Source organism: Elaeis guineensis, chromosome 6 (assembly GCF_000442705.2).
Source record: "Elaeis guineensis isolate ETL-2024a chromosome 6, EG11, whole genome shotgun sequence".
Classification (NCBI taxonomy): Eukaryota; Viridiplantae; Streptophyta; class Magnoliopsida; order Arecales; family Arecaceae; genus Elaeis; species Elaeis guineensis.
The window spans coordinates 132,878,704-132,904,584 of NC_025998.2; the positions used below are offsets into that span (position 1 = coordinate 132,878,704).

Consider the following 25,881-nt stretch of genomic DNA (forward strand, 5'->3'; position numbering starts at 1 on the left):
TTTCAGGTGATCTTGGTCTCGTTGGACTCCGTTTTTCGCCGCGAACCTCGCTGTGGGCTCAATATGGGCTGAATCTCGAGGCATCAAATCCTAACACTTCCACCCTTCATTAGAAGTAAAACTTACACCTTATACAGGCGAGGTGGTCAAGAGTTCTTTTTTTTTTTTTTTTTTTTTTTTGAGAATAAAGAGGGGTCAGGAGTGAACAGAGTCTAACTTAGGAGAATTACAAGGGCAGGGGTTGGGAGGGCGAGTATGGAGTAAAGGAGCTAATTTACGAGAATTACATTCATTGAACCTTGTTCCAACATTTATGTCTAAGATACCCAATGAGCACTCATCTGTTGCCAAGAATAGCTTTCATTGAACCATGATAAAAATATACAAAATTGTCCAACAAAAGAATCAGCAAATATATAGTACATTTAACAAAACAGCATTCAGTTTATTTTCCTTTGAATTTGCGTGCATCAAGCTTTTCCAATGCACCGATATTCTAAATTATTAGAAGCTTCGGCTTTCGCATGAATTAATCCTGGGGATGAATGTGAATATTTAGTCTTCTCAGCCATACCGAGTGAAGGAGCATATGATACAAGTCAAATCTCTTTGGAGGGCTATTCAACATGAAATGCCTCTGCACTATCTTCACTCTCCTCTGCATTCTTATATACTGCCTTGGTGATACGCTCATCAGAATGTTCTTAAGGTTGGGGATGTCCTCAACTGAGACCTGGACGGAAAAGGCTTGCCAATTAAGAACATCACCAAATGGCAGCACATAATGGTCATTTATTGTGACTGGCACGCACTCGAGAAAGATCGCCTCCATGATTCTTGGGCTCGCCACTTCATATCCACTCGGACAAAGGCAGAACTTGCTCTTCCTCATCAAGTCATGTAGGAAACCCCTTGGGGGAGATACTCATGGACTTGTATATCCTTGTCTTTGTCCTTCCAGTGCTTCATTAGCGCAGGCCGAACAGGCCCATGAATTCCTCCGGCAAAGAATGCAAGGATAGGACGATCTGAAGCAGATGGCCCTCCAACGTTAAAGACAGCAGATCTCATGTTCATCTCTGGAAGTGAAACATCTTTCAAGGGTTGAACCCTTCCGATGTGTTTGCATTGCATAAGACGCGAATGGAGTTGAAAAATAGATGAGAATGGCCACCAGAAACATAAGGCCCCTGCGAGAGAGTCGAAAATGCAGTGATTGTTAAGAATTGGAGAGCTCCATCAGAGTGATAATACAGTTGAACAATCTCAATCCCTACTACATTAGTTGGGGTCAAGAGCATGGATGAAAAATGCACAATGTTGCATGCATGCAGAAGACATTAATTACACACAGACATGACCAAATTATTACGATTGTTTTAAAGCAAAACAATATTAGAGTTATTTATCTAGTACAATGCACCTAAATCATACACAAAAAAAAGAGGAAAAAGTGCATTACCACCTTGAGGCAATAACCTTGGTTGACTAAGTTAAGTTGTGTGCAATACATAAATCGTAATAAATCTGCTAGGAAGTAACAGAAGACACACACAAAATAATTGCTGGATATTACTACCCTGAGATGTTTATCTTACCCAGTCATGGCATGAAAGCATGAAATGATCTGCACCAAGACTCCTGTTCCAGTATGGGTATTTTCCAGAAATGACATCGATATAATCCCGGACTGTTTGTCTCAAGGGACTCATATCATGGCTATCACGCTGGTAAATGTGTTTTACCATCCTCGCAACACTGAATGGAAGGAAGAACACGTGAGCTCGGTCAGGATCTCTGGTTCTCAGCCTGTTTTCCATATCCATGTTGTTTATAAACAAACCCTCTGTAGAATATATACTCAAGCAGGGGCCATCATGGAATATTGGTGGTTCACCTTCTTCATAAATATATACCTTGAGCAACTTCTCCATTTCCAAGTAACTCCTGCAATTTCGCCAAGGATAAGGAATTGTTAGGCGAAAAAAAAAAAAAACTATGAAGGCCACTTCATAAAGATTGCATTATTTTATTGTAGTTCTTTAGCTAGCAAGCAAGTAAATGATCTAGTGAAGGTCGTCAATTATTACCTATGAAATGCATGGCGTTCCTGTATGCTGGACCTATTGGAACATAATCTTTGTCCGGTAATGCTGGATGGTTTGAATTTTGAATAGCTTCTCTGATGGCAGCTCGAGCTCTTGAGAGACCAAGTTCAAGCCTCTCTAGCTTTATATCTTTTCTCCTTTCTCCTCTAGTATTGTTTACACTGGAGTCCTCAAAGACTGCTGCTGCCTATCAGATCAACAGCATTAACTCAGTGCGGTCACTACTCTTTCCAATTAAATATTCTAACTGTATAAACATTTATATATCACAATTTGCAAGAGTAAATAAATGATATGGAGGGACGGAAAGCTCTAGTGCTTTAAAATGTGTTTCCTGCTATCTAGTGTCCATCAAGACCTTGTAAGAAGACTGCCTTATCTAAGACAAGTGGAAGAAACCATGGGTTGGACCACATCGTCATGTAAGATATTTATCCACAGAGTGAGAATGAAAAAGATCAAACGCATGCAATAAAAGAAGTTCCTATTGAAGACAGCCTTGGGTCACCGCATCAAGACTTGTAACACGTGCTCTTTTGTTAGCCTTGTCCTTAGGACACCACTTTATGGCATTTTAACCATTGGAAAGCACAAAGCAAGAACTGCATTAACAATTAACTTTTTAAATGACACATCAATTGCAAGGATATATCGTATGAATGTATTTAATTAAGTAGGACTCTTACATTAAGGGTGGGTTTGGCTAGTCATTAAAAAGATATTTTTTTTTATTTTTTAATTTTTAAAAATAAAAATAAAAAAGAAATATTTCATAACATCATGAAAAATAAAAATCAAAAATTAAAAAATTTAAAATAATTATTTCATGTGGAAAGTAATTTTTTTTTATTTTTTAAAATTTATTTTTGCTTCTTACCAATTTATCCACGATGGCCACCTCCACCTCCCCTTCCCTTTGACTCTCTCCTGCCGGACAAGTATACATGCGACGTGTTGGTACGCCGTTAAGGCAATTCAGTGTCTAAATTGGCCTCTGTGCAGGACTAATGTAGTGGTCCCTGCTCCTTGAATGATGATGAAATCAAAATCATCATAGACATCTTCAGCCATTCACATCATTCACTCAGACCATGCAGGGAAAAGAAATTTCATTTTTCTTGTCCGTGAAGGTGCATCCAAAAGAGATCGAGCGATGGTCACAGAAAGGCACCATAATAATTTGCTCGGTCTCTACACGGGATCCGTGGCCTGGAGGGAGGACAAAAGTATAGGGATGAAATATTACACTCCTCGCAATCTCGAGCATCCCAAACCCTGATGTCTATATCCAAGGGTTCAGAAATCATCCTAGCTTTCCTTAAAACGAATTAAAGGCAACTATAGATATATACATGTACATCCATGTACCTACATCTGGAAACGCATGCATCACCTGAATTCGTAAGGTATGTTATTACATAATTCTTTGGTGTGTGTCCAAAAATTTAGATTTTTTTTTTCTTTTTTTACATAAAATCGGATTCACAGTAGATGGATTCTTCATTGAGTGCCAATCTTTATTTATTTATTTATTTTTAACAAAAATCGGGGTGCTGAAGAGGTAGCACAGACACAGATGTCATGCAAAGAAGAATTAGTACAAATAAGGGGAGAAGAAAAGAAGTAATAATATTGTAGAACAGCAAAGAAGGTCTGAGGGAAACAAAAATCAAAAATCATAAAGAAAAAGGATATATATAGAGATACAGAAAGAAAGAAGAGGCTGAGAAAGGGTATTGAAGAAGACTTACCGGATCCGGCGCCGGGCTCAGCGCTCCCATGGGCGGAAGAGAAAAGTAAGAACCCAGATCGGAAGTATTAACTTCATTCTGGAATTCGACGAGCCCCTCATTACTTCCATTAGAACCACCTCCAAAAGAGGTAGACGAAGCAGCCAAGAGAACGCCACCACTTCCCCTTGACTCCACACTCGAGGAGGGAGCATGAGGGGAGAGCCAAGAGGCATAACCCTAGAATCCAAGGCAAACATCCCCAGAGAAACCAACACCAAAGGAACTAATATACAAAACACCACAGACTTTGTGCTGTACCCATAGAAGCATGATGGAGGAGGAGGAGGAGCAGAAAGATTTCTCATAGCGACAACCGACAACCAGCGCTTTCCAGACCAGCCCAGCCTCCTCTTACATATAGTAGAGTAATCAATGCATATATAATTAACGCTGTTGTGCGGATACCTTTGGTAACTCTTTTTTATTTTGAATAACTTGTTATCTTTGGTAACTCTTCAGGGGGCTGTGCTGTACCTGTGCAGCTGCCACTCTAATCTGCTCTCGTAATTTTCTTCCTTTCTAAATAAAAGCCGGGTTGTATCACCTTCCTTCCTCTCGAGAAAGAAACGAGACAAAACTAAAAATAAAAACTTTTATCGTCGATATTTATTCTCCAACGAGTAATTTTGGAGAAAACGAAAAAATAAACGGGGAGAGAAACAGCTTTGGATAGTTAGAATTATTTTATTCTCCTCTAAAATAATTTTAATTAATTAATTTGATTACATACCTTTCTAATCCATGATCGAAATTTATTTATCAATTTTTAAATGATCTCTGAGTGATTAACGCGAAGTGGACAAGTGGCACAACCCGGGCGACGATGTACGGCGGCGGGGCATGGAGAGACGTGTTGTTGAGTCTCGGGCCCGAGAAACGAGCCCAAATGCTTTCCTGCTTCTGCATTTATGGGGGGTCGCAGGCAGATTCCCATGAGAGTCCGACCGATCCGAAAGGTCGTAACGACTTCCCACGTTTCCCCCCTGGCTTCTGCGGCACCGGCACCTTTCGCTCTTTTGGCTCTCAACCTTTGGCATTTGGATTTTGGATCGTGGTTTCATCAGATCAGTTGGAGGCTGGGGAGGATCCAACGTCCTTTAGTACAAAAACACAGTACCATCATATTGGTTGATACAGCTTGTTCATCTAAGCATATATGTTGGATTCTTGACGGAATTGTCACTAATCTTGCCCATTGGTCCTCCATGATCTCTAACAAAGTAATCTATAGAATGTAACCGGATTGCGATGAGATTGGATTTGAGTCTAATATATTCCTGGCAATTCATTTCATTTACATGTTTAATGCCATGAAATTAGCATTCATTTTTTGTTTTGTGGAGCACCATTACAGGGCAATGTAGTTGTCTATTTTCCATCTTTGTTGTCGAAACTTAGAGCAACTTAACGAACATATTGTTCCATGCTAAATTGCATATATCTACTCATTTGGCATTTTATTGCCTAAGGTCCGCATATAATCACCATGAGGACATGAACTTCAACTATGTTAAATAATCCAAAAATGTGCGGACGGCCTACCAATCCCTTGTTATCAAATATATGTTTGTTGTTTATAGAATTTTTTTTCCTCAAATCAATACGTGGATAGATATTTATACTATGAATATGGCATGCATGAAAAGAATATTAAAAACAAATAAATGTCTGTCATAATTTTTTGGGTGTTATTATCTCTTGCTTAAGCCAAATTGTAGAAAGCTCCTACATGTACATGAAAGAAAATACCATTAATTCCAATCATGATACACCTAAATTGCTGTTGCCGAATGGAAATTATATAATAAGTGGTGTCAGATAAACAATCTATAAATGATGTTAGATAATTTATTCTTTATGTTGACTAACCATACCACCAGCATTCTTGGACGATATATTTCTTGCTTTTTTCTCTTTAAGTTTGAATATTGTTTTTTTTTTTTTTTTTTTTTTTTTTATGAAAAATGTAGGCGAGAAGCCAGCTGACTTTTATTGAATGAGACAGAGTCCATTCACGGAATATATTTACAAAAGGTAGAGAAATTGCTACTACCTAAGGCTGAATACAAGATGCCGTTTTTAGGAACTGTGACAGAAAAAATAGAAGAGAAACAGAATCAGCAGGGTTTGAAGATAAAATTTCGAACTGGTACAACAGAAGTGGCCCAACACTATTGAAACAATGATCTAAAGCTCAAGCTTAGAGACTACAATCTTCAGAGTGCCTGATCCAAAAGATGAGGGGAGCTAACAAAGTAAGGGCAGCGAACCAGGGTTGATATCCAACAACTTGAGTTTCAGCTAGCAGCTATGATTGATGTAAGGAGGGAACTTGATGATTGAGAATTGGTAGTTTGGAATATATGACAGCAGAAGAGCATTATGGAGGGTCTTTCTCTTGGTTCTAAACTTTTAGTTAGAATACAATTCAGTCTAGAAGTGCTTTAGATTGGAACAGAGGAGTAATATTTCAGTCTTCAGGGGAGGACGAGACAAGCTTATGAGTTTTGACCTTGGCCCAAATAGACGCGAAAGCAGCAACTCACTATCTTTATACAGCATGGACCGCTGTTGAAAAGGCTGATTGCTAATAACATAAAAATTGAAGAAGAAGCTACTCTGCTAAGAAAAATTCTGAAGTTTCTTTCTTTTCAAAGACTCCACGATATCGCTGCTATAAGGAACTAGAAAGCTAAATGCCTCATTTGAATGGTTTGTTCCATCAACTCTATAGAGAAGATGCACTTGTCAATAAAATTTGGGTGGCATTTGCCTCCCTTCTCATCAAAAGAAAAAAAAAAAAGGAACTATATAGAGAAGAAATTCGAGAACACCACAGGTTGCTGCCAATCATCTAATCTTTGAAACACACTTCTCCATATTTCCACAGCATACGGGCATGTTAAAAGGGTATGATCAATGTTGTCAAGCAGGTCATTACATTACAGAACACAGATCCTCCAATGTATTGGCCGATTTTCTTTGAAGATTTTCCCTTATGTTGATGTTGTTCAACAGATATAACCAAAAGAAACATTTGATTTTTTTTGGTATCCTCAGCTTCCACAGATATTTTTTATACGTTCACTTAATTCCTCTAAAACATAAGAATCTATAAAAAAGAGGCTGTTCATAAAGGAAAAAAACCTTCCTTGTTCAAGCTTTAAACTGATTGATCTCGTTCTGAATTTAAGTGGCAGTCTCCCAGGAGGGCTGAAATCTTCTGGAATTCAACGTGTGCCGGCCCAAATAATGAGCTGAGCAGTCCAAGTCTCCCCACACAATTTTCTTGCTGTAGAACTTGGCAACACAACCTGCTTTTTATTGGCTGGTTTGAAGGTTGAACACTTTCAAAAGGGATCCAGATTTCTACTAATATCCTTCCATGATTAATGGAATCATGTTAACCAATTTTGATTTTTCATGAGTTTTAATTTAAGGATCCCAACGCACACATGAGTTTCAAAATTTTGTACATCATAAGAATAAAGTCTAAACTAGGACAAGAATCCATTGTCAGCAACAATCTTGTGGAGCATCAGGTTAATGATTAATCTATAGGTGTTTATTTTTGGGATTGAAGAGATCATGATATATTGCCCACTGGACCAGAAGTTTTTACTCTCAAAAAAAAAAAAAAAAAAAAAAAGCAGAACAAGATTAAAGTCCTGAGGAATGCCATCAGTTCAAAATTTAAATCTTAAACCTTTTGTTTGGAAGTGAGATCAATATGTGCTTTTGGGCCAATGCTGGGCACAATCCCAGGGCGTTTAGGTTGGAAGAGAGCCTAGCAAACATGATGCGACATGAGAAAGGCTGGATTCTGTGGGAGACTGGACAGCTGATCCACATCCCCCATCCCCTGTTGGTCATGTAACGGCCGATACGTGGGCTACCCATCACTGACAACGGTCACGTGATGCGAGATGCCCGGTGGCTCATGATGCCCCACGTGTCCACTGTGGTCCTTTCCAATATATCGCCCAATCCGACGGTCCTCGTGCCATCACCCATCATAGCGCCCGCCCAGTGGGTCCCACGTTAGTGCAGCGGGGGACGGTCCCCACGGGCTTCCCGTGTTTCGCAACATCAAACCACAATCCAGCGGCTGTGATTCCCACATCACGCCATCCTCCCCCACCCCCTCGCGGACTCCCGGCTCGGGTTAGGGTTAGGGTTAGGGTTAGGGTCTCGTCGCTGTCAACGGCCGCATCGCCGGCAGCCGTGCCCCTCTCCCCTGATCGCGAGGATGTCTGATGCGAACCCACCGGAGAGCCACATGTACGATCACGACGGCGCAGCCGGCGACGGGGTCGCCGGCGACGGTGGCCTTGAGGGCGGGTCCGGGATAGAGAAGATGGATGCCGCTGCAGCGCAGGCATCGGATCAAGACCACCTCGCCGACGCCGTCGACGCGGCCATGCCGCTCATCAACGCCACCTCGAACCAGCTCACGCTCTTGTTCCAGGGCGAGGTGTATGTCTTCGACTCGGTAACGCCCGAAAAGGTGTACGCTTTTTCTTCCTCTGGATCTATTTTACCTTTCGAGTCCTTTTTGTAGTGTTCGCTTTGGGAGTTTTGCTTCTTTCGGTTTAAATTTGGGTAAAGGTGGTGTCTTTTTGTTCGATTGCGATACTGTTGTGTTATACAACAGTGCTCTATCACTTCATTGGATTGTGTAAAGTTCTTTGATTTAGTGTTTGCTTCATCTAACTGATGGTTGCAATGCTATCTAATTTGTACGAAAATTACATCCTTTTTCTGATCATCAATGTGATGTTTGTAATGATTGATGCATCGCTTAATTGATCCACACCGTCGAATTGATGACTGATTTGCGATGATAGCATCATTGTGCTCATTCCGAACTGTTTGATTAGAACACTAATGACTATGAATGTTACTTTGAAATGAAGGTGCTGGTACTGATCGAGTGATTCAGGTAGTTGGATATATGTAGTAGATGATGGACGTCATATCAAATTGGTAATGATTCTGCTAAATGAAAGTTTTTTTTTTTACTGTGTTTATGACTATTACTAAAGTCAGCTAAGAATTTTTTTCTAAGAGGAGGATAAGAGAAGGATTCTTCTTATAGTTCAAATTGATCTGTCACAAGCACTAAATATATTCTTTAATCCATGGGAAACCATCACAGGTCAACTACTCTTGTCCTTATCTCGAGATCAAAATCCTACAGGAATCCAATTTAGATTTTAAAGTTTTCATTTTAATGAATGCAGTCTCCATTCTATCAGGAAGGTTCCTAGCATTGCACTGTCTTCTTAACTGTTGGAAAAGCTGTGGGTGTTGTTTTCCAAGAAAAATATGCTAGTGTCTGCATTCTGGTTAGGATCTCTTAAGTGGATTTTTGCTGTCATTCAAATCTATTGTATTTGATCCAACTTCATCTATCATTTACGGTTGATTCTTTATTTGATCAACATTATATGTCTGTCTTGGCAATGCACACATCTTTCTTCTCTGTCTATGGTGTTGTTCTTCAAGCTTACCCTTTTTTTACTGAAATATGTTATATATTAGAGCTACTGCTATGTCACTAGTTCATTTGCTAATTTTCTTCATGCTAATTTGATTCACTATTTTATGTTTATTCCAAGGAATGTATATGGTGTGCAGGCATTATCAATCTATATGGAAGGAAATGTCGGTGCACTAGCTGATATTTTGCTCATGTCAATCTGATATATTGCGAGCTATGTCTTGATTTGGCTCTATTGCATGTAACTTATGCATAAGATGGCTGTAGTTTCCTTGATCAGATGTTGTCTTTTCCCTCTTTATGCATACTCTTATGAAAACTGGAAAGGTATTCCTGGGCTAATATATAGTGAATGGATCTGGCAGTCTTTGTTACTGCTTGATGCAAATGTGGGAGGCAGACAATCTTTCACCATTCCCTTGCTAAATAAATGGGCAGTGGTTCAGAAAATTCAAGGTGCTTGAATGATATAGGTATATGAAGTCAGAAGTTAAGTAACTGGTCGTGATGAGTGCTTCAAATTTCAGGGCCAGTTTCATGATTGGGAAATCATCAAACATCATAGCACATAGACTTAAATGATCAAAACCCCAACTCAAGAGAACTATTTTTGCAGAAAATTATCATTACTTCAATTGACTAGATGATTTGACCTGAATCTTTGCATATTTTACAGGGTACTATTTCCGGTAGTTCCATTGACTTTATCATGCATGCTTTTACGTTGCTACCAGAATATGAATCTTTTCATACCACTTTCCTAAAATGTTTTTCGAAGGATTTCACATTGCTGTTAGAAAGTAGACTAAATGGGCCATTAGTGTAGACAATAGAACTTGTTTAATGTATTATTATTTTTCAGAAACTTGGTGCCTTCCATGGCAAATATCTTCCGAGTGCAGAAGTTGTTGTTCTGTCAAGTCATTGTGGACTTCTGACTACACTTGCTGCTGGCCTATTCAGAAGTAATTCTCTTTAATGGGACTCTTTTGCTGCAGGTGCAAGCTGTGTTGTTACTATTAGGAGGGTGCGAGGTACCAACTGGTATAGCGGGGATGGCGTTACCCTGTCACCAGGATGACAGGGTACTCCCACATCATTCAATTGCCTCATCAGAATGTTAAATTTTTTTTCCTGTTCACTCTTTTTAATTGCATTCTGCAATAGGGTTATGATGATATACTACGACGAACAAATATTCCTGCGAAAAGGATTGCTTCACTGATTAGGTTCCGTGAAAAGCGCAAGGAAAGAAATTTTGATAAGAAAATCCGTTATAATGTCCGCAAGGAGGTTGCTCTCAGGTATGCAAAGAATGCTATTTTATGTCATTTTGACTAGTTAATAATGAGGCCTGTTAAGTGGACTTAGATCTCAGACAAAGTTCTGTTAAAATATCACCCATGCATTATTGTTAAATGGAAGTGCTATGGTCCTTTTGGACTCTCTTGGAATCTGTAGAGCTTATGGGTGATTTTTGACAAGACATGTCTAGCTAAAGAATGATTGAGATAATGGCAGCAAAGTGGCCATGTAGCCTACTGCATTCAATGTATAATAGTTTTAAGGCATGGGTGGGTTTAAAGCAGTCTTTCTTAATTAGTGGATTTATAGGTAAAACTAATAAGATAAAGCACAGTTGCTGATAATTTTGAGAGTAATGCCATATATCAAATTCACTTGATCTCCTTTTCTTTCAAACCATTATTTTTTTTTTTGTTTTCCCTTTTTGTTTCTTTCTTTCTTTCTCAATTAGAATCCAAATCTCAAAATATTACATCATCATGTCAACCTTAAACCTTATTCTTTGTGTCTTTATGTGCCTGTATATTGATTATTGAGTGTGCATGGGCACGGAAAAGGTCCTTGCTAGCTACTTGAAAAATCCATGACTTGACGCTTCCTCTATCTTCGGAAGTAGAATCTTAAGTTTTGGCCAAATTTAAATGTTATTGCCCTAATTAAGTCTTATGTGACTCCATTTTGATACTCAAATAGGAGAAACTGCCATTGCCCCCTTGTTGAATAGTGTACAGCTTGTGTGTCTGGCTAGACTAGTTCCACATAAAAACATTTGAGCAATATAAGTTATTGACGTTATATGATGTTTTTGTTCACGGTTTATTTATACAAAGGTGGAAAACAAGGAATGTTATCTCAAAAGTCTTCATGTAGTGGTAGTTCATTTTTATATTTGTTATAGTGAAAGGTGGCAAATGTGGTTGTTCCTGACTGTTTAAACATTCTAAGTCTGTTGATATAGCCACAATCCATGTACTAGGAAAGTGATCTCATGCAGTTCAACAGGATCTTCGCTTGCAATGATGTAGTACAAGGTCATGGCTGGTTAGAAGTGGAGGAAATAGGGATTCTTTGTTTTGTATTTCAAAAAGTCTTAGAGTGATTATATTTAATCTGGTAAATGTTATATTATAATTCAAGGATATTTTATTTATTTTTGTCCGGTGACCATGGGTCCAAAGAGACTTAAAAACCAAGCTGAATTCAGTGTTATATTTTTGTGTGGAGGCTGCTTATCACCAGCCCCTGTGAACTTAGCTCATACAATGAGACAACTTATTAAATATCAGATGTGTTAAATATGTTCCTGGTTGGTATTGGAAACATTGTTGAACAGCTGAACAATTTACATAAATCCATTGTTTTACCCAACAAAATAAATGGAAGTTGATCAGATCAAAGAAGGGAAAAGATGGAAAACAGGAAGTTACAAAATTTTGAATTATTTCTTTTAATTTCTCTTTTTTGTTTTGATTTGATTATGGTTTGCTTTTGATGTCAGTTAGGAATGTGCATTTAGCACTCTCTCTCTCTTTTTCTTTTCTTTTTTTTTTTTTTTTTTTTTTTTTTGTGGTTGGTAGGGGGTGGGGTGGGGGGCAGGGGTGCAGCCAGGGTGGGTGCAGTGGCAAAATTAGGTTTCTACGTAGTGATTCTATTGCTTCAATAAGGTGATCTAGGTTAAATAGTTTTATGTACTCAATAAGCTCTATTTGACAGGTCAATTGCAAAATACATTGTCCTAATTTACATGAGTGTACAGAGAGGTGAATTTACAAAATCATTCTATATTGCTAGTTTATATAGAATAATGATAAGTCAAGCAGCGAGATAGGTAATATCCCGCATTGCTAATCTTTACTGCATCCAGGAAGAAACCATTTTTCAGGAAATCTTTGTTCATGTTAAATATATGGACAATATTGTCGTTGCCTGGATAGCAACTTCTTTATTCTCTTTTCTATTTCCTCACTTATCCTAAAATGAGATTGATTTTATTGGAAAGCAATGATTCAGCCACAATATATGAATCGTGGATGATAAACCAATTTCATTTTTTATAATGACTGACTTTGATTTTTCTTGGAAATTCCTTGTGTCTCTGTTCATTAGTTCCTTGTTGTTTGTTCTCGTCATAGCAAATTCAAATTCATGTTCCATTTATGTAAATGGCTTTGGTAGAATGCAGCGTCGGAAAGGGCAATTTGCTGGGAAGGCAAATCCCCAGGAAGGGGTGTCTGCCTCATCAAGTGTAAATCCTGCTCGGAACTCAACCCAAGATGAGCCTCCTCGAGAATCAAAGTGAGGCTTGTGCCATGCTTCCATTTTGGCAGATATTGTCACTCTTGCTAGGTTTTATGAAACTTTTTGTTTCTCTTACTCCCTGTCCCTTCATGTCTCCCCCATCCATTAATATCCTCTAATATTCATGTGCCTGCCAGATGTCAGAATTGTGGCATTAGTGAAAAGATGACGCCGGCAATGCGTCGTGGGCCAGCTGGTCCAAGGTCTCTTTGCAATGCTTGTGGACTAATGTGGGCAAACAAGGTCTATACCATTTTCTACATTTATTGGTATCATCTTTGCATGATTTCTTCATGATTGCCATTCAATCTTGTCTGACTGCCATCCTAGGTTGTTTATTTATGTATTTTGAGAACTTACTATCTTTTTAGCTGGTATTTGTGTAGGACATTCACTTAGAGGAAATGTTTTTGAAAAATATAAAGATGTCAAAATGTTTAATCTAAACTGCATGCTACAGTAAGTCCTAGAAACTCGTTAGTAATCATGGGATATGCCAATAGAATGATGATACCATGCAATCTCTCAAGAAGTGTATCATGTGCATTAGGTGAGACTGTGATGACAAGGCATCCATGCACACGCATGTGTATAGACATGTTTGTGTGTGTGTGTGTGTGTAGTGTGTGTGTGTGTGTGTGTAATGTATGTATGTATGTGTGTACAGAGATGTATGTACCCACTAGGAGTGGGCCAACAATACACGTAACTGAATCTGAATATTTGATGGGCAACAGTCACTCAGTGAAAGCATGAAATTCCATTGTGATGGGATTAGGGGGGAACACAAATTCCACACATGAACGGGGAAAAAAAAAAATCTTGTTTTCTAAATTTCAAAGGTGGGAAGGTGGAGAGTTCTTATCCTCTCCTTTCACAACCAAAGTCAGCAAAAGAGGTCTCCAGATATATCTTGCTGTAGGTTGTAGGTAAGTTGCACGTCATCCCTATATATCACGCGCATAATTTTATCTTCATATTTCTGTTCTGAGCCCAGAGCTCAGATTATTGACTAGAAAAATTGCAGCTTTGCGGGTGCAAGATCAAACCTAGCTGTCCATAGAAGGAAGCAGGGAGGGTTATCTGCGTCAGCATGTGTTTATGCATGCATTGTTGATGACACCTAATTGAAAATTACTTTTATGCACAGCTCTATGGCTTGGTATCTCCATTGTCAATTTGTTGATGCGCTAAAGGAACCATGATTGGATTTTATGAAGTAAGCTCTTTCTGTTATAGTAATGCTTGACCTTTGTAATCCTCAGGGTACGTTGAGGAGCCCTTCTAAGGTGAAAATGAGTACTCAGAGCCCTACCAATCCAATTGAACATGTATGGTCTCCTTGCGGCAACTAAGAGAAACATAAGAAGCTGCTTAACCATACATGATCGATTGTACTGCTCCTTGTTTTTTCCTACAGGGTGAAGCCATCGATTCAGAATTGAGGGGCGACAACAAAGCTCTTGTTCATACATCAAACAATCATGACTTAGTTGTAACTACTGCTGAGATGTGAGTATAAAGTGTCAGTATGTTTTCAAAACTCTGATATAATAAGACTTGCAGCTGATCTTCTTTCTGGATAACCATGTTCAGAGTGGCGGAGGGTATACCAGCAGGTGGGAGGCAAGAGATGGAGGAAGACTGCAAGACCGAATTGTAAGAAGTATAAAAATGTATTTCTACATTAATAGAAGATTTGGGCTTTTCTGGCTTAATTTATAGGGATTGCTTGATCGAACGAGTGACGGTATAGGAAACTGCAGCACTCATGTGAGAGCATGCTCATATCACTGTGCGTGTGAGATGTACATCGTGTTACCAGTATTTTCTGTACTGGAACCTTGCTGATCTGACAGAAAATGACCTGCATTATCTGCAACCTTTGTTTCTCTTCCCCTTCTTTCGATACCCTGAGAATGTTAATAATGCGTTGAAGCTCAGAATTTCGTTCGATGTCAAAGATGTTAGATTGATGAAAGAGTTGGCTTTGTTGCTTTTTTTTTTTCCAGAGATCGTTTTGCTAATTAATTCATGTTTGTATGTCTGCATTCATTTCTAGGTTCAACGTTTCTTTTCTTTGTTGTTTTTTTAGGTAGTTGTAGAATTTCAGTTTTGCAAAAGCAATAGCTTGGGTTGGTACTGATAGTCCAGTGCTTGAAGTTGTTCTTGATTTGTAGTCAAACCGCAAACCTCTTTGAAACTGCCAATGTACTTCATATTAGGGGGCAATCCAGTGGCTTATGGACATGCATGTCTGGAAATAGGCTTGTGGTGCAATCCCCCCTATCGTGGTTAAATTATTGCCCATTTTGGCCAGAAGCCATTAAAGTACCTCTTGATATGAATAAGCCAGCGATCTTAAATCAGATCTGATTTCCAGTGGAGAAATGACTTCAACAACTGGACCATCAACCGAATCTATTAGCTTAGCAGGACTGGAGTTCTGCAGGTACCTTTTTTCTTTAATAAAAAGCATGAAACCTGGAAATAAATGCAGATATATATTTGGACGGATGAGGTGGAACTTCCCTTCCATGGGTGGCAACCGTTCCCATCTATATCATGGATGATGGCATGCACCCAAGTGGGGAACGGAGAAAGAGACAACCTTACACAAGGGGGGTAGGGGTAGTTTTATATCAATTACAACGAGCCTATCCCAGCACTAAACTAATGTCTATTCACCATTCTATCTTAGCTAGTTAAAAGTTGGTATGTTTTATTATACAAATGGGCAGAACGTTAAAAGTTGGCAGAATGTGTATTTAGTATTTACCCCAAGAAACTTGGAGCTGATCAAACACCGGGCCGGGCCGGGCCAGACTAAGATCATATATTACAATGGATCTTGGGCCTGATATCTATACCTTGGCCTGGCCCGGCCTGAATATCGAGCTTACCCTTTCGGCCAGGCCCGGCCTAATCTTGAAGAGCCAATCCAAGGCCCGCCCACCGTACCCGATGACCTTTTTCCCGCCAGACTAAGTGCCATGTAATATATTATTATTTTATTATAATATAGAATTAGTTAATTTGATTAATATATAAAATATATATAATCCTGGGAAGGATTCTTTTTTAATTTTTGCAGATCCGGCCCGATTTTTTGATCGGGCCATTTTTCTGCCCAAGCCCACTAAATTTCAGGCTGGGCTGGACGGTGCCCATGGTCATCTCTGCTAGACACTCCCAAGTCAGAACGATGGGAACACCCCTTTACCAATTGTTCCCAATTTCCCAATTTATAGGCGGGGGCTGTGTGGCACCGTCCTCTGGACCCTCCTCGAAACCCTACCGCATGGACAAGGATCGATCCAACCGGAAATCCCGAGACGATCGCGAGAAGGATCGAGATTCCGGCAAGGATCACCACCGCCGCGACCGCGACAGCGACCGTCACCGTGACCACGACCGGGATCACAAGCATCGGCACCACCACGTCGAGGAGAAGCGCCACAGATCGAGGGACGACCGCCATGGCCGCTTTCGGGACGACTCCCCTTCTGATCTCGAGCCGAGGCGGGAGGAGAAGCGCCACGGCTCCTGGGACGAGCGGCACCGCGACGATGACCGCCGCCACCGGTCACGTGAAGACTCCCCCGCCGATCCTGAGAGGAGGCGCGAGCGGTCATCGAGTAGGGCTAGGATTCTGTCGAGCGGGATAGGGTTTCCCGCGAGCAGTCCGTGGAGAGGCACCACCACTTGTCTTCCTCGAGGAAAAGGAAGGATCACGAAGGAGATCCGGAGGAGTTGGACAAGAACGGCAAGCGGGTCAGGATTTCTGATGGTTCGAGAGAGGAGAAGAGGGAAAGGCGGCGTTTTGAGGATTCGAGCGAACTTAATGGGGTTTACAAAGAAGAGAGGATTTCGAAGGATGGAAGGAAGGAAGGAGGGTTGAGGGCTATGGAAGAGGATAGGGAGGAGAACAGGCCGCGGAAAGAAGGGAGGAGGTTTAGTGATAGTGTCAAGGCAGGGGAGAAGGAATACGAAGATGAACCTAAAGTAGTTGATAATAAAGAAGTGAGAGAGGAGCGGGGATTTAAGGATAGGTTTCAGGAAGAAAATTTGGGTACTGTGGATGAGGCAAAAACGTCTCTTTCATCTGTTGATTCAAAACATGAATCGGGCAACACGCAAGTGGTTAATGGTGATCAGAGCAGCATGGCGATGGAGAAGAGCGGTTCCACAGCTAATGTGAGTTTCAGCTATTATGTTTCCTCTTCTCTTTTGTTGTCTCTATATACAATTGTGGCTTTTACTTGTCATATTATATGTAGATAAATCTCATATTGGCAGAATAACATTCAGGATCGAATTAGTTTGCAATAGACTATTATATGTTACATAAACAAGGCCATCATGCAACCAGTGATTCCCAAGTCATTTGTATATGAATCATATTGGCCTTTATTCATCTTTCTCTAATCATCGTTACTTGTCACGGACATTTTAATTGTAAGAAGCAATGAGACCATGCATCGAAAATCACAATGTGGAAGCAAAGAAGTACAAAATAGCTTGCACTTCTACCAATATTCTCATCAGGTTGATAAATAGTCCTGAAAAGGTAACCAGGAGAAAAGCTGTATACAAAAGCTAAAAGCTATATGTTTCCTGTATAAGTTTTATTGGCTAGCAAATACAGAATATGAAGGTGTCTTCTCTCTAATTACAATAGATATATCCTCATAATTTGTGCATACTATAAATCATAAATCCCCATAACCAGAATGACCAATTAATTATCTAACCTCATTTTCATTGGTATTCTGTATACAGCCTCATTTGGTTCTAAAGTTAGATCACCTTTAGGCTTTGAAGTTTTTCTTCTTACCTTTTATTTAGAATGAGGAGATGTTACAGTAATAGCTGAGAAGATTTTTAAAATTCCACATCTAAAATTGTTTCATTGTTGTGTTTTTGCGCACCTTGATTCTGAGCCATAATTCTATGTTGGGGCTGCATGTAAGGGACAGAATTGATTGGTGATTGTGTTGCTCTTTCAGTTAATTTGATTGGTGATTGTGTTCCACTTGCATGCATATTTGATCCACTAGGGTTTGGGAAATCTTAGGGCAACTTTGTGTCCTCCAAACATCCACTTGCACCTCCATTTTGTGTTTTTTTTTCTTAGAAATATAATGAAAATAGATTCTTTTCAGAGGAGATCTCTTGTAGGGAGCACTAAAGTATTAAGAAAATTTTCTGTTTATGTCTCTTCCTCTCACTCTCAAGTTGTTCCAATCTACATACTTCATATGGATTAATTGCATATAAAACCCATTTTTTACATTTTTGCAGATTAATACCTCCCTTATCTAAAAACTTTCCCAGTAGGACCTGAAGTCATTTTTTTCTTTATGCACAATAGGATTTTTACCAAATATTTCTGTTTGGAAATATCCTTAAAACTAATGGACGAGATTTTCCTCATTTTATCTATTGTTACAGGTGACTATATTTATGGCTCATCTTTCTCATTTATTTTATGCACCTCTTTGTTGGGTCCTTAGGAGCTTGTAGCTACTGGCCTATTCATTCTTCTAGATGCTGCCATTGTTGGCTTCATACTTTTTATAACCATACTTACCTGTGTTGAGATCCCTTGGTTAAGACCTTTAAGTCTCCATAAAGGAAGTAAAGGGACAAGGCTATTGGGAATTTTCTTAGATAAAGGAGGCATCCATCTGCACAATTAAAATGGGGATCTTTTTAGTGTAATTAATATGTAAAGAGAGGGTTGTCTGCTGAAACTTCCGCAAAAGAGAGCATAAAAGAGAAGATTGTACAAGAAAGACAAAAATGGAGGTTAAGGCAGATGCAAGGAAGTGAATAGTTTAAAATGATTGAACGTGAGGAAGCGCTTAAGATGTGGATGCATTTTCGAAATTCTAAGATTCCAAAGCAGGTGCATTGTCTTGCATGGAAGATTGTTGCTAATAAGTTAAAGCCATATTAATGAAGACAATTCAAGAGGCCTATTGGAATCAACAAAAGGGAAAAGTGAAGTCCAAAATCCAAAATTTGAACTATCCTCAAAATGTACATGAATCATCAGATGTTAAGTTCTCTAAGCATCTAGTAATTTAGATTCAAGATCCTATTCTTATTTGTTCATTGAGGAATCTTTATTTATTCTCTTCTCATAATTTTATCCATTACATTTAGAATTTGGAGTGGAGTGGCCAGGTGCCCTTTCCAGGTTTTAATCAAAAGATTAGTGTAACTTACTAGCCTCCATCAAAGTAAACAATTTAAGGTGCTAAGCCTACAGCCCACAGATATATCACCATGAAGTCCAAATCCCTTCTATTTATCATATATTCTTCAGGTATTCTCCATTGTCATTGTTAAGAAACTATTGGATCTTTTATTGATTCTTATTTCTAAAGGATTCTTTCAAATACGATATGCATCATATTTCTTCATCAGGTCATAATAGATATTCATGGATTCTTGATAATCTTCCTTTCTTTGATTCAAGTTATTTGTCCATTCCTATCCAAATATGCTTACAAAAAGGATCATCAATGTCATGGTCATTGCGATCTCGTTTAGGAAGGCCAAGACCATAGTGTCATCTCATTACTTTATCATGTCTCTTTTCAATCTATATGTTCGTTGCCTTTTAAATTTGAATTATGATTTTCTGTACTCCAGGTATATATATTAATGTTTTTTTTAATTCTTTATGGAATCATCAAAGCTGCATCACTTCCTTCTTTCCTCATAAGAAATAAATATTCCATTCTGTGACAGTTTGGATCAAATTCATTTAATGTTATGCAGAGGTTTCATGTTGCTCTTAGCAGGACGTGCTGGGCTATTCTAACTTGTCTTTTGAAATGGGCCTTGGTGCATGATTGGGCATGTGATTGGTATCTTTCAGCATGTCACCTGTTTGAGTGAAATCATATTCACTATTCTAGTTAACAAACTCCACCTGTACCGTGGAGGATCATGTTGCATATGCGGTTTTTGCATTAGTATTTTCTTGGGCCTATCATTTTATGTGCACCATTTTTTTTATTGAATCAGGTGTTCTAAGCTCTTATTGGGGTATTGAACTTTGGTAATGAACTTTTTATGTGTAACTTTATAAGACTTTCTGTATGCAATAACCAATGGATCCAAGTAGTGCATTTTGATTTCTTGTATGTGCACTTACACAGTCTTGCTTGATATAATATTAGTGTTTGTGCTCTTATAAGAAGATTTTCTTATTGCTATAACTCTTTAGGTTGGTGGTTTAATACATGAATCTTTAGATGTTTACTTTTCACGAATCCAAATATATAAAATTATAAAGAAGATTAAATATTCCAAAAAATCTAAATTTTGGTGTTGCAAGATCTGTTTAAAGTGTTGAGGTCTCTTGTTAGACTTGGTCAAAATGGTGGTTCTTTATAGAATTTTAAAAATTTCTTGGTTTGAATTTCCAGCTGTAGATTGGAATTTCCTATTTGTGATGTATATTTGAAGGACAGGATTATCTTTATGGTAGTCATAGAAATTTAGTGTTTCTTCCTTTCCATTTGAATTAAAGGAGATATACCTTTTGGAATTCAAACTTAATTTGGAATGTTGGATAAAAAATAACCACCGACATCTCAATTATTAGAGAAGGTGGGAATCCTTTAACAGGTGAAATTTCGGACCTCCTTAATGAAGGAACAAACTGCTAGAACTCTTCTAAACAACTGGTCTTATTTTCTTGATCCTTCAACCAAGCACCATATATTTTTTCTTTAGAGGAAAATAATGAGATGACTCCATGTGCTCTGATTCATCATTTGTATTTTGATGTAGGAGAAATACTAAAGTATTTCAAAGAAGGGTTATCTTGACTTAGGTATGCCTTTTAACTTGTGACTTTTGTCCAAGATTTTAAATACCGGTGCTGAAGCCTGTATTTTTCCATCGAAATGTTATGGTATCAGTACAATTCTGGAAGGGGTAGTATGTACCAAAATTGACAGCATCAAAAATGAAAAACCATTAGTACTAACTGGTATGCTTGGTAGGTACCATTGGTGCACATTGGTATAGCCAATACATTCTGTTTCAACATCCTGGTATCCATACCAGTGTCAGTTTCACATTGGAAATGTATGATACTGTATTGACCCACTAGTTTTTAAATCCTTGTTTTTTTTGCTACTTGTTGTTTGTTTTCTTTGCTTCTTGTCTAGTTTTCTTCTCATATTGTTTTCCTTTTGATTTTCTTCTAGTACCTGCTTCTCATTCTTCCTCGTTGCCGCTATTCTTTATTAAATTTTAAACTTTTGATTTTTATTTTTACATTTTTTTCTAGGAGAATTTTTTCCCTTAGTGCTCAATTTTATTTTTATTTCTTCCTAATTATTTCACTAGAAAACAATAAGACTTGCTAACTTACTTTTCTGCTACTGTGTCACTTAAAACATGATTATTTTGATGTGGTCATAGTCATTCAGGTGTTAACTAGAGGTTGTTTGCTTGCTTTTGAGCTTTATGGCAACATATAATTATCAAACCTGATTTCTAGTTCTTTGAAATTCAAAAGAGGGGGCAGCTCTTTTGCCTGTAACTCTTTTGTTAGATACAAGGGTGCATCTACACATAAATAGTGCTTGAAGTGTTGACATGAAGCTACCATGTTACCATGGCCTGTGAAGTCTCGTGAATAAATTATGTTTTCTAGTAAATAAATTTCTAATGATCCTTTCACTCTCTATTTGTAGGGATACACCCAAAGCCGGAGTTTATCATAACAAGTAAAAAGGATACGTGATGAGTACACAGCAAATGCAAGTATTTCATTGGTTGATGAAATCACACCCATCCGTTGGGTATGATGATTTCTAAATGTGATATGGTTTGCATGATTTGGGGAATAAAACTCTGAAAGCAAGAATTAAAAATAATCCTAAACATTTATTACTCTGTGATGGTATCATGGCCATTCATCAATGCTCCTGCTTGATTTGATGGTTGTGGATTGCATGGATCAACTATCCTTTCTCTTGACACAGTCATATGCATCTTAAGGCCGACTAATTTAGATAAAAAGGATTCTAATGGCTAAAATACCCTTGGCTGGGGATGTCATTATTTGGTAGGATTATAACCATCCATCAAATATTCTTGTACCCTGATTGGTCTGATTAATAAGTGTTCATGTCATTGCTCTGTTCATTCTGCCTTGACTTCTGATTTGCCATTATTATCTGTTCTTTGGGTCTGTGTAATGACTATAAATTGATTGGTGGTTCTTGTTATGTAAAATGTGAATGAAGCATAGTAATATGCTTCTAAGAATATCTGAAATATAATAATAATTCACAAGATGCTTTGAAAGAACAATCTAACCATCAAGCTTTATTCCATCTATCCTTTCAATATAATAATATTCACAAGATGCTTTAGATATAGTACTTAATTTGGAAGATTTTGTCGAAGTTTTTCTGGTGTCCAATTCTTGTGTTGTTTCTAGATGGATTGCTTGATAATGTTGTTATGACATTGGGTACCATGAGTTTTCCTTTTATGCTGCCGTATTTCTAAATCTATAATGTCGTAATGGTTAACAATATATCCATGGCTCTTGTGGTTTTTATTTATTAACTCCTGCATATCCTTATGGTTTCTACAGGCCATTACTCAGGAACCGTTTTCTGTGGCATCAAGGGTTTCTATTGGCTCTGCCGCTTCTTGTCCCCTTCCTACCAAGGTATCTTCAATTACTACCACCAATGAAAATGAGGGAGTTAGTATTAGATCTGATGAGGTTCCTGGAAAATACAGTACAGATGGGACAGCAACTTCAGTCGCTGGCAAAAGTGGCAGCCTATCTCTTGATGCTTTAGCGAAAGCTAAGAAGGCTTTACAAATGCAGAAGGAACTAGCAGAAAAGCTGAAGAAGATTCCTACAGTAATGGTACACTAGGCAACTGCCTCTTTGGTTTGGTATTAGTTTATTACATGTATTTTTTCTGCAATTGATTTAAATCTTCCTCTTTTTTCTCCACAGCTAAATAAAGTTGCTGGTACGAGCACTGAGAACTCCAAGGTAGTATCTAACAAGGACGGACCTAACATTCTTCCATCAGGTTTAGGAGAACAGGCTGGTTCTTCTGGTTCTTCGACTTCTGCCTCCACAACCCCAGTTCAGGCAATGCCAAGATTACCTGTTGGGGTAACACCATCTGAAAAGCCTTCTGCTGCAGGTGGCATCAGCATTCTTCCCGGGCTCACTACAATACCTAATATTGAAGCTGTAAAGCGAGCACAAGAGCTTGCTGCTAAGATGGGATTTCGCCAGGATCCAGCCTTTGCGCCTCTCATAAATATGTTTCCTGGACCATCATCAACTGATGTAGCTACACCTCAGAGACCTGCCAAGGCTCCTGTTCTGCACTTAGATGCCCAGGGTAGAGAAATTGATGAACATGGAAATGTCATTAATATGCCTAAGTTGACAAACCTCAGTACTCTGAAGGTGATTGTAGTGACTTCTCTTTCCTTTTATGATAGGTGCTTCCCTGTCGTTGACCATTTATTATTTGTTTTTGTGTTACAGGTCAACATCAACAAACAGAAAAAAGAGGCATTTCAAATAATCAAACCAGATTTAGATGCCATTGCAGAATCAAATCCTTTTTTGATGATAGGATGGGTATTAATAAAACAAAGCTCTTGAGGCCCAAAAGAATGGCATTTCAGTTTGTAGAGGAAGGCAAATGGTCAAAACAAGCAGAAATGATAAAATTTAAGGTCTCATTTGTGCTACATGATCCTCTGTTTGTATGGTAAGATCCTTCTCATGTTAATTTTCCTTATACGAAAGCCTTTCTTCGCAGAGCCAATTTGGAGAAGCGCAAGCAAAAGAATTGAAGATGAAGCAGTCACAGCTTGCGAAGGCAAAAGCTGAGCCCGACAGTAACCCAAATTTGATAGCAGTAGGGGTGAGAGTTACTAAAGAGAAGAAGAAGGAAGAGATCCCTGAAATAGAGTGGTGGTAAGTTGGTAGTGCTCCTTGTTATTATTTGTGATTTTGATGCATAGTCGCCAAACAATAATCTTATTTCTGTATTTGCAATCAGGGACAAGCCAATTTTACGTTCAGGTGTCAATGGTGATGTCGCTGATGAGAAACTGAACATGGACAAGATCACAATGTACATAGAGCACCCACTTCCAATTGAGCCCCCAGCAGAGCCTGCCCCACCACCACCGCAGCCGCTGAAGCTTACAAAGAAGGAGCAGAAGAAATTAAGGACACAGAGGCGCCTGGCAAAGGAAAGAGACAGGCAAGAAATGATCAGGCAGGGCCTGATAGAGCCTCCCAAGCCCAAGATCAAGATGAGCAATCTCATGAAAGTCTTTGCCTCCGAAGCAACTCAAGACCCCACGAAGCTTGAAATGGAAATTCGGAGTGCTGCTGCTGAGCGTGAACAAGCTCATGTTGATAGAAACATTGCTCGCAAGCTTACCCCTGCAGAACGTCGTGAGAAAAAAGAAAGGAAACTCTTTGATGATCCAAACGCACTTGAGACTCTTGCTTCTGTATACAAGATTAAAGACCTTTCACACCCACAAGCACGCTTCAAAGTTGATGTGAATGCCCAAGAAAACCGATTGACAGGATGTGCTGTGATATCAGATGGCATCAGTGTTGTGGTTGTGGAAGGGGGTAGAAAACCAATTAAAAGATATGGCAAGCTGATGCTGAAACGGATAAACTGGGCTGCTGCTGTTAGCAACGAGGAAGAAGCTGAGGACTTAGATGCCCTTACCAACAGTTGTGTTTTAGTGTGGCAGGGTAGCGTTGCAAAACCTAGCTTCCATAGGTTTCTTGTTCACCAGTGCAGAAGCGAGGCTGCTGCCAGGAAGGTGTTTGCAGATGCTGGGGTTCCACACTATTGGGATCTGGCTGTCAATTACTCTGAAGAACTGTTGTAAGCGCATAGTGACTGGGGGATCTGTGAACAATCCATGGACCCTTGGACAATAGGCTTTCCGAATCTATTTTTCAGACATTAGTTATTTGTGATGAATGCTGGGCGTACTGCTCCTGTTCTGAAGCTTCTTTTTGACCTGAATTCCTGAGTGGGTTCTTACTTTATGGGATTGAAGCTTCATCATCCTATGTGCGCTTCCAGCAAGCAAGCATCATCATTTTTGGGTGCATGGCATGTCACGTGACGCATCTGCCCACCTTTTGATGAATTGAGTTCTTGTGCTGACTGAGATGATCAAAATTACTAGATGTGGTGACTGGGATGGTTATAATACTTAAATGTATCCTTAGTTTCACGGATTGATTTTTTTTGAAAAAAAAAAGTTATTTTCACGGATCAGTCCAAAACTTTCTGCACTTGTAAGGTTGCATTGTGGTCTTGTCATTTCTTCTGAGTGCGATAAGTTCTTTGTACAGATACATTGGTGACCATAAGTGAGTTCGTAAGCTCATTTAGTTTTAAGAGTTCTCCGGATCAAACAGGGAACGTGCATAGAACCGCCAGCTCGATGGCAAGAATAAATGGTTGGCAGATGCTAATGCCATCTTAATTTATTGTTGCCTGTTGATCATCAGGACCCTGATGAAAGTCTGATTCATGCCCAGGTTAATTGCTGTTATAATGGAACTCTGGAGAACCTTAAAGCAAAGTGCCATCATATTTGATACTCGAAATACTATTGTTGTGATTCTGAAACAAAATCTCCAATGTCATTAGCTGGGGAAATTTGTAGACTTGGCTACAGACTTCCTTAAGGGAGTGCGGTTTGTTGTTTTATATTAGTTTCCACCTCTCTTTTTCCGCAAGACGCTGGCAAGCAACCTTGAATTTCATTGATAAAATAAATGGAACTCTGTGAAGCTAGTCTC

The 25,881-nt window shown here is 38.9% G+C and overlaps 2 protein-coding genes and 1 pseudogene across 2 annotated transcripts; 2 read left to right on the top strand and 1 right to left on the bottom strand.

The window, feature by feature from the left end:
* Positions 1 to 355: 355 nt before the first annotated feature.
* LOC105046406 (probable glycosyltransferase At5g03795) lies at positions 356 to 4,322 on the bottom strand (annotated as a pseudogene).
* Positions 4,323 to 7,975: 3,653 nt separating this feature from the next.
* Positions 7,976 to 14,889, top strand: LOC105046405 (GATA transcription factor 18). The gene is made up of 8 exons (XM_010924982.3): positions 7,976 to 8,408; positions 10,403 to 10,489; positions 10,572 to 10,708; positions 12,885 to 13,004; positions 13,145 to 13,250; positions 14,273 to 14,338; positions 14,428 to 14,519; positions 14,604 to 14,889. The coding sequence occupies exons 1-8, from the start codon at positions 8,151 to 8,153 to the stop codon at positions 14,668 to 14,670; spliced, it is 933 nt and encodes a 310-aa protein (XP_010923284.1). The 5' UTR covers positions 7,976 to 8,150; the 3' UTR covers positions 14,671 to 14,889.
* Positions 14,890 to 16,151: 1,262 nt separating this feature from the next.
* On the top strand, positions 16,152 to 25,351 carry LOC105046403 (protein RDM16). The gene is given in 8 exon segments (XM_010924980.4): positions 16,152 to 16,654; positions 16,657 to 17,204; positions 22,645 to 22,929; positions 23,023 to 23,490; positions 23,572 to 23,647; positions 23,650 to 23,765; positions 23,852 to 24,009; positions 24,095 to 25,351. Coding segments are annotated over 8 exon segments (2,988 nt in total). The 5' UTR covers positions 16,152 to 16,176; the 3' UTR covers positions 24,954 to 25,351.
* Positions 25,352 to 25,881: the final 530 nt, after the last annotated feature.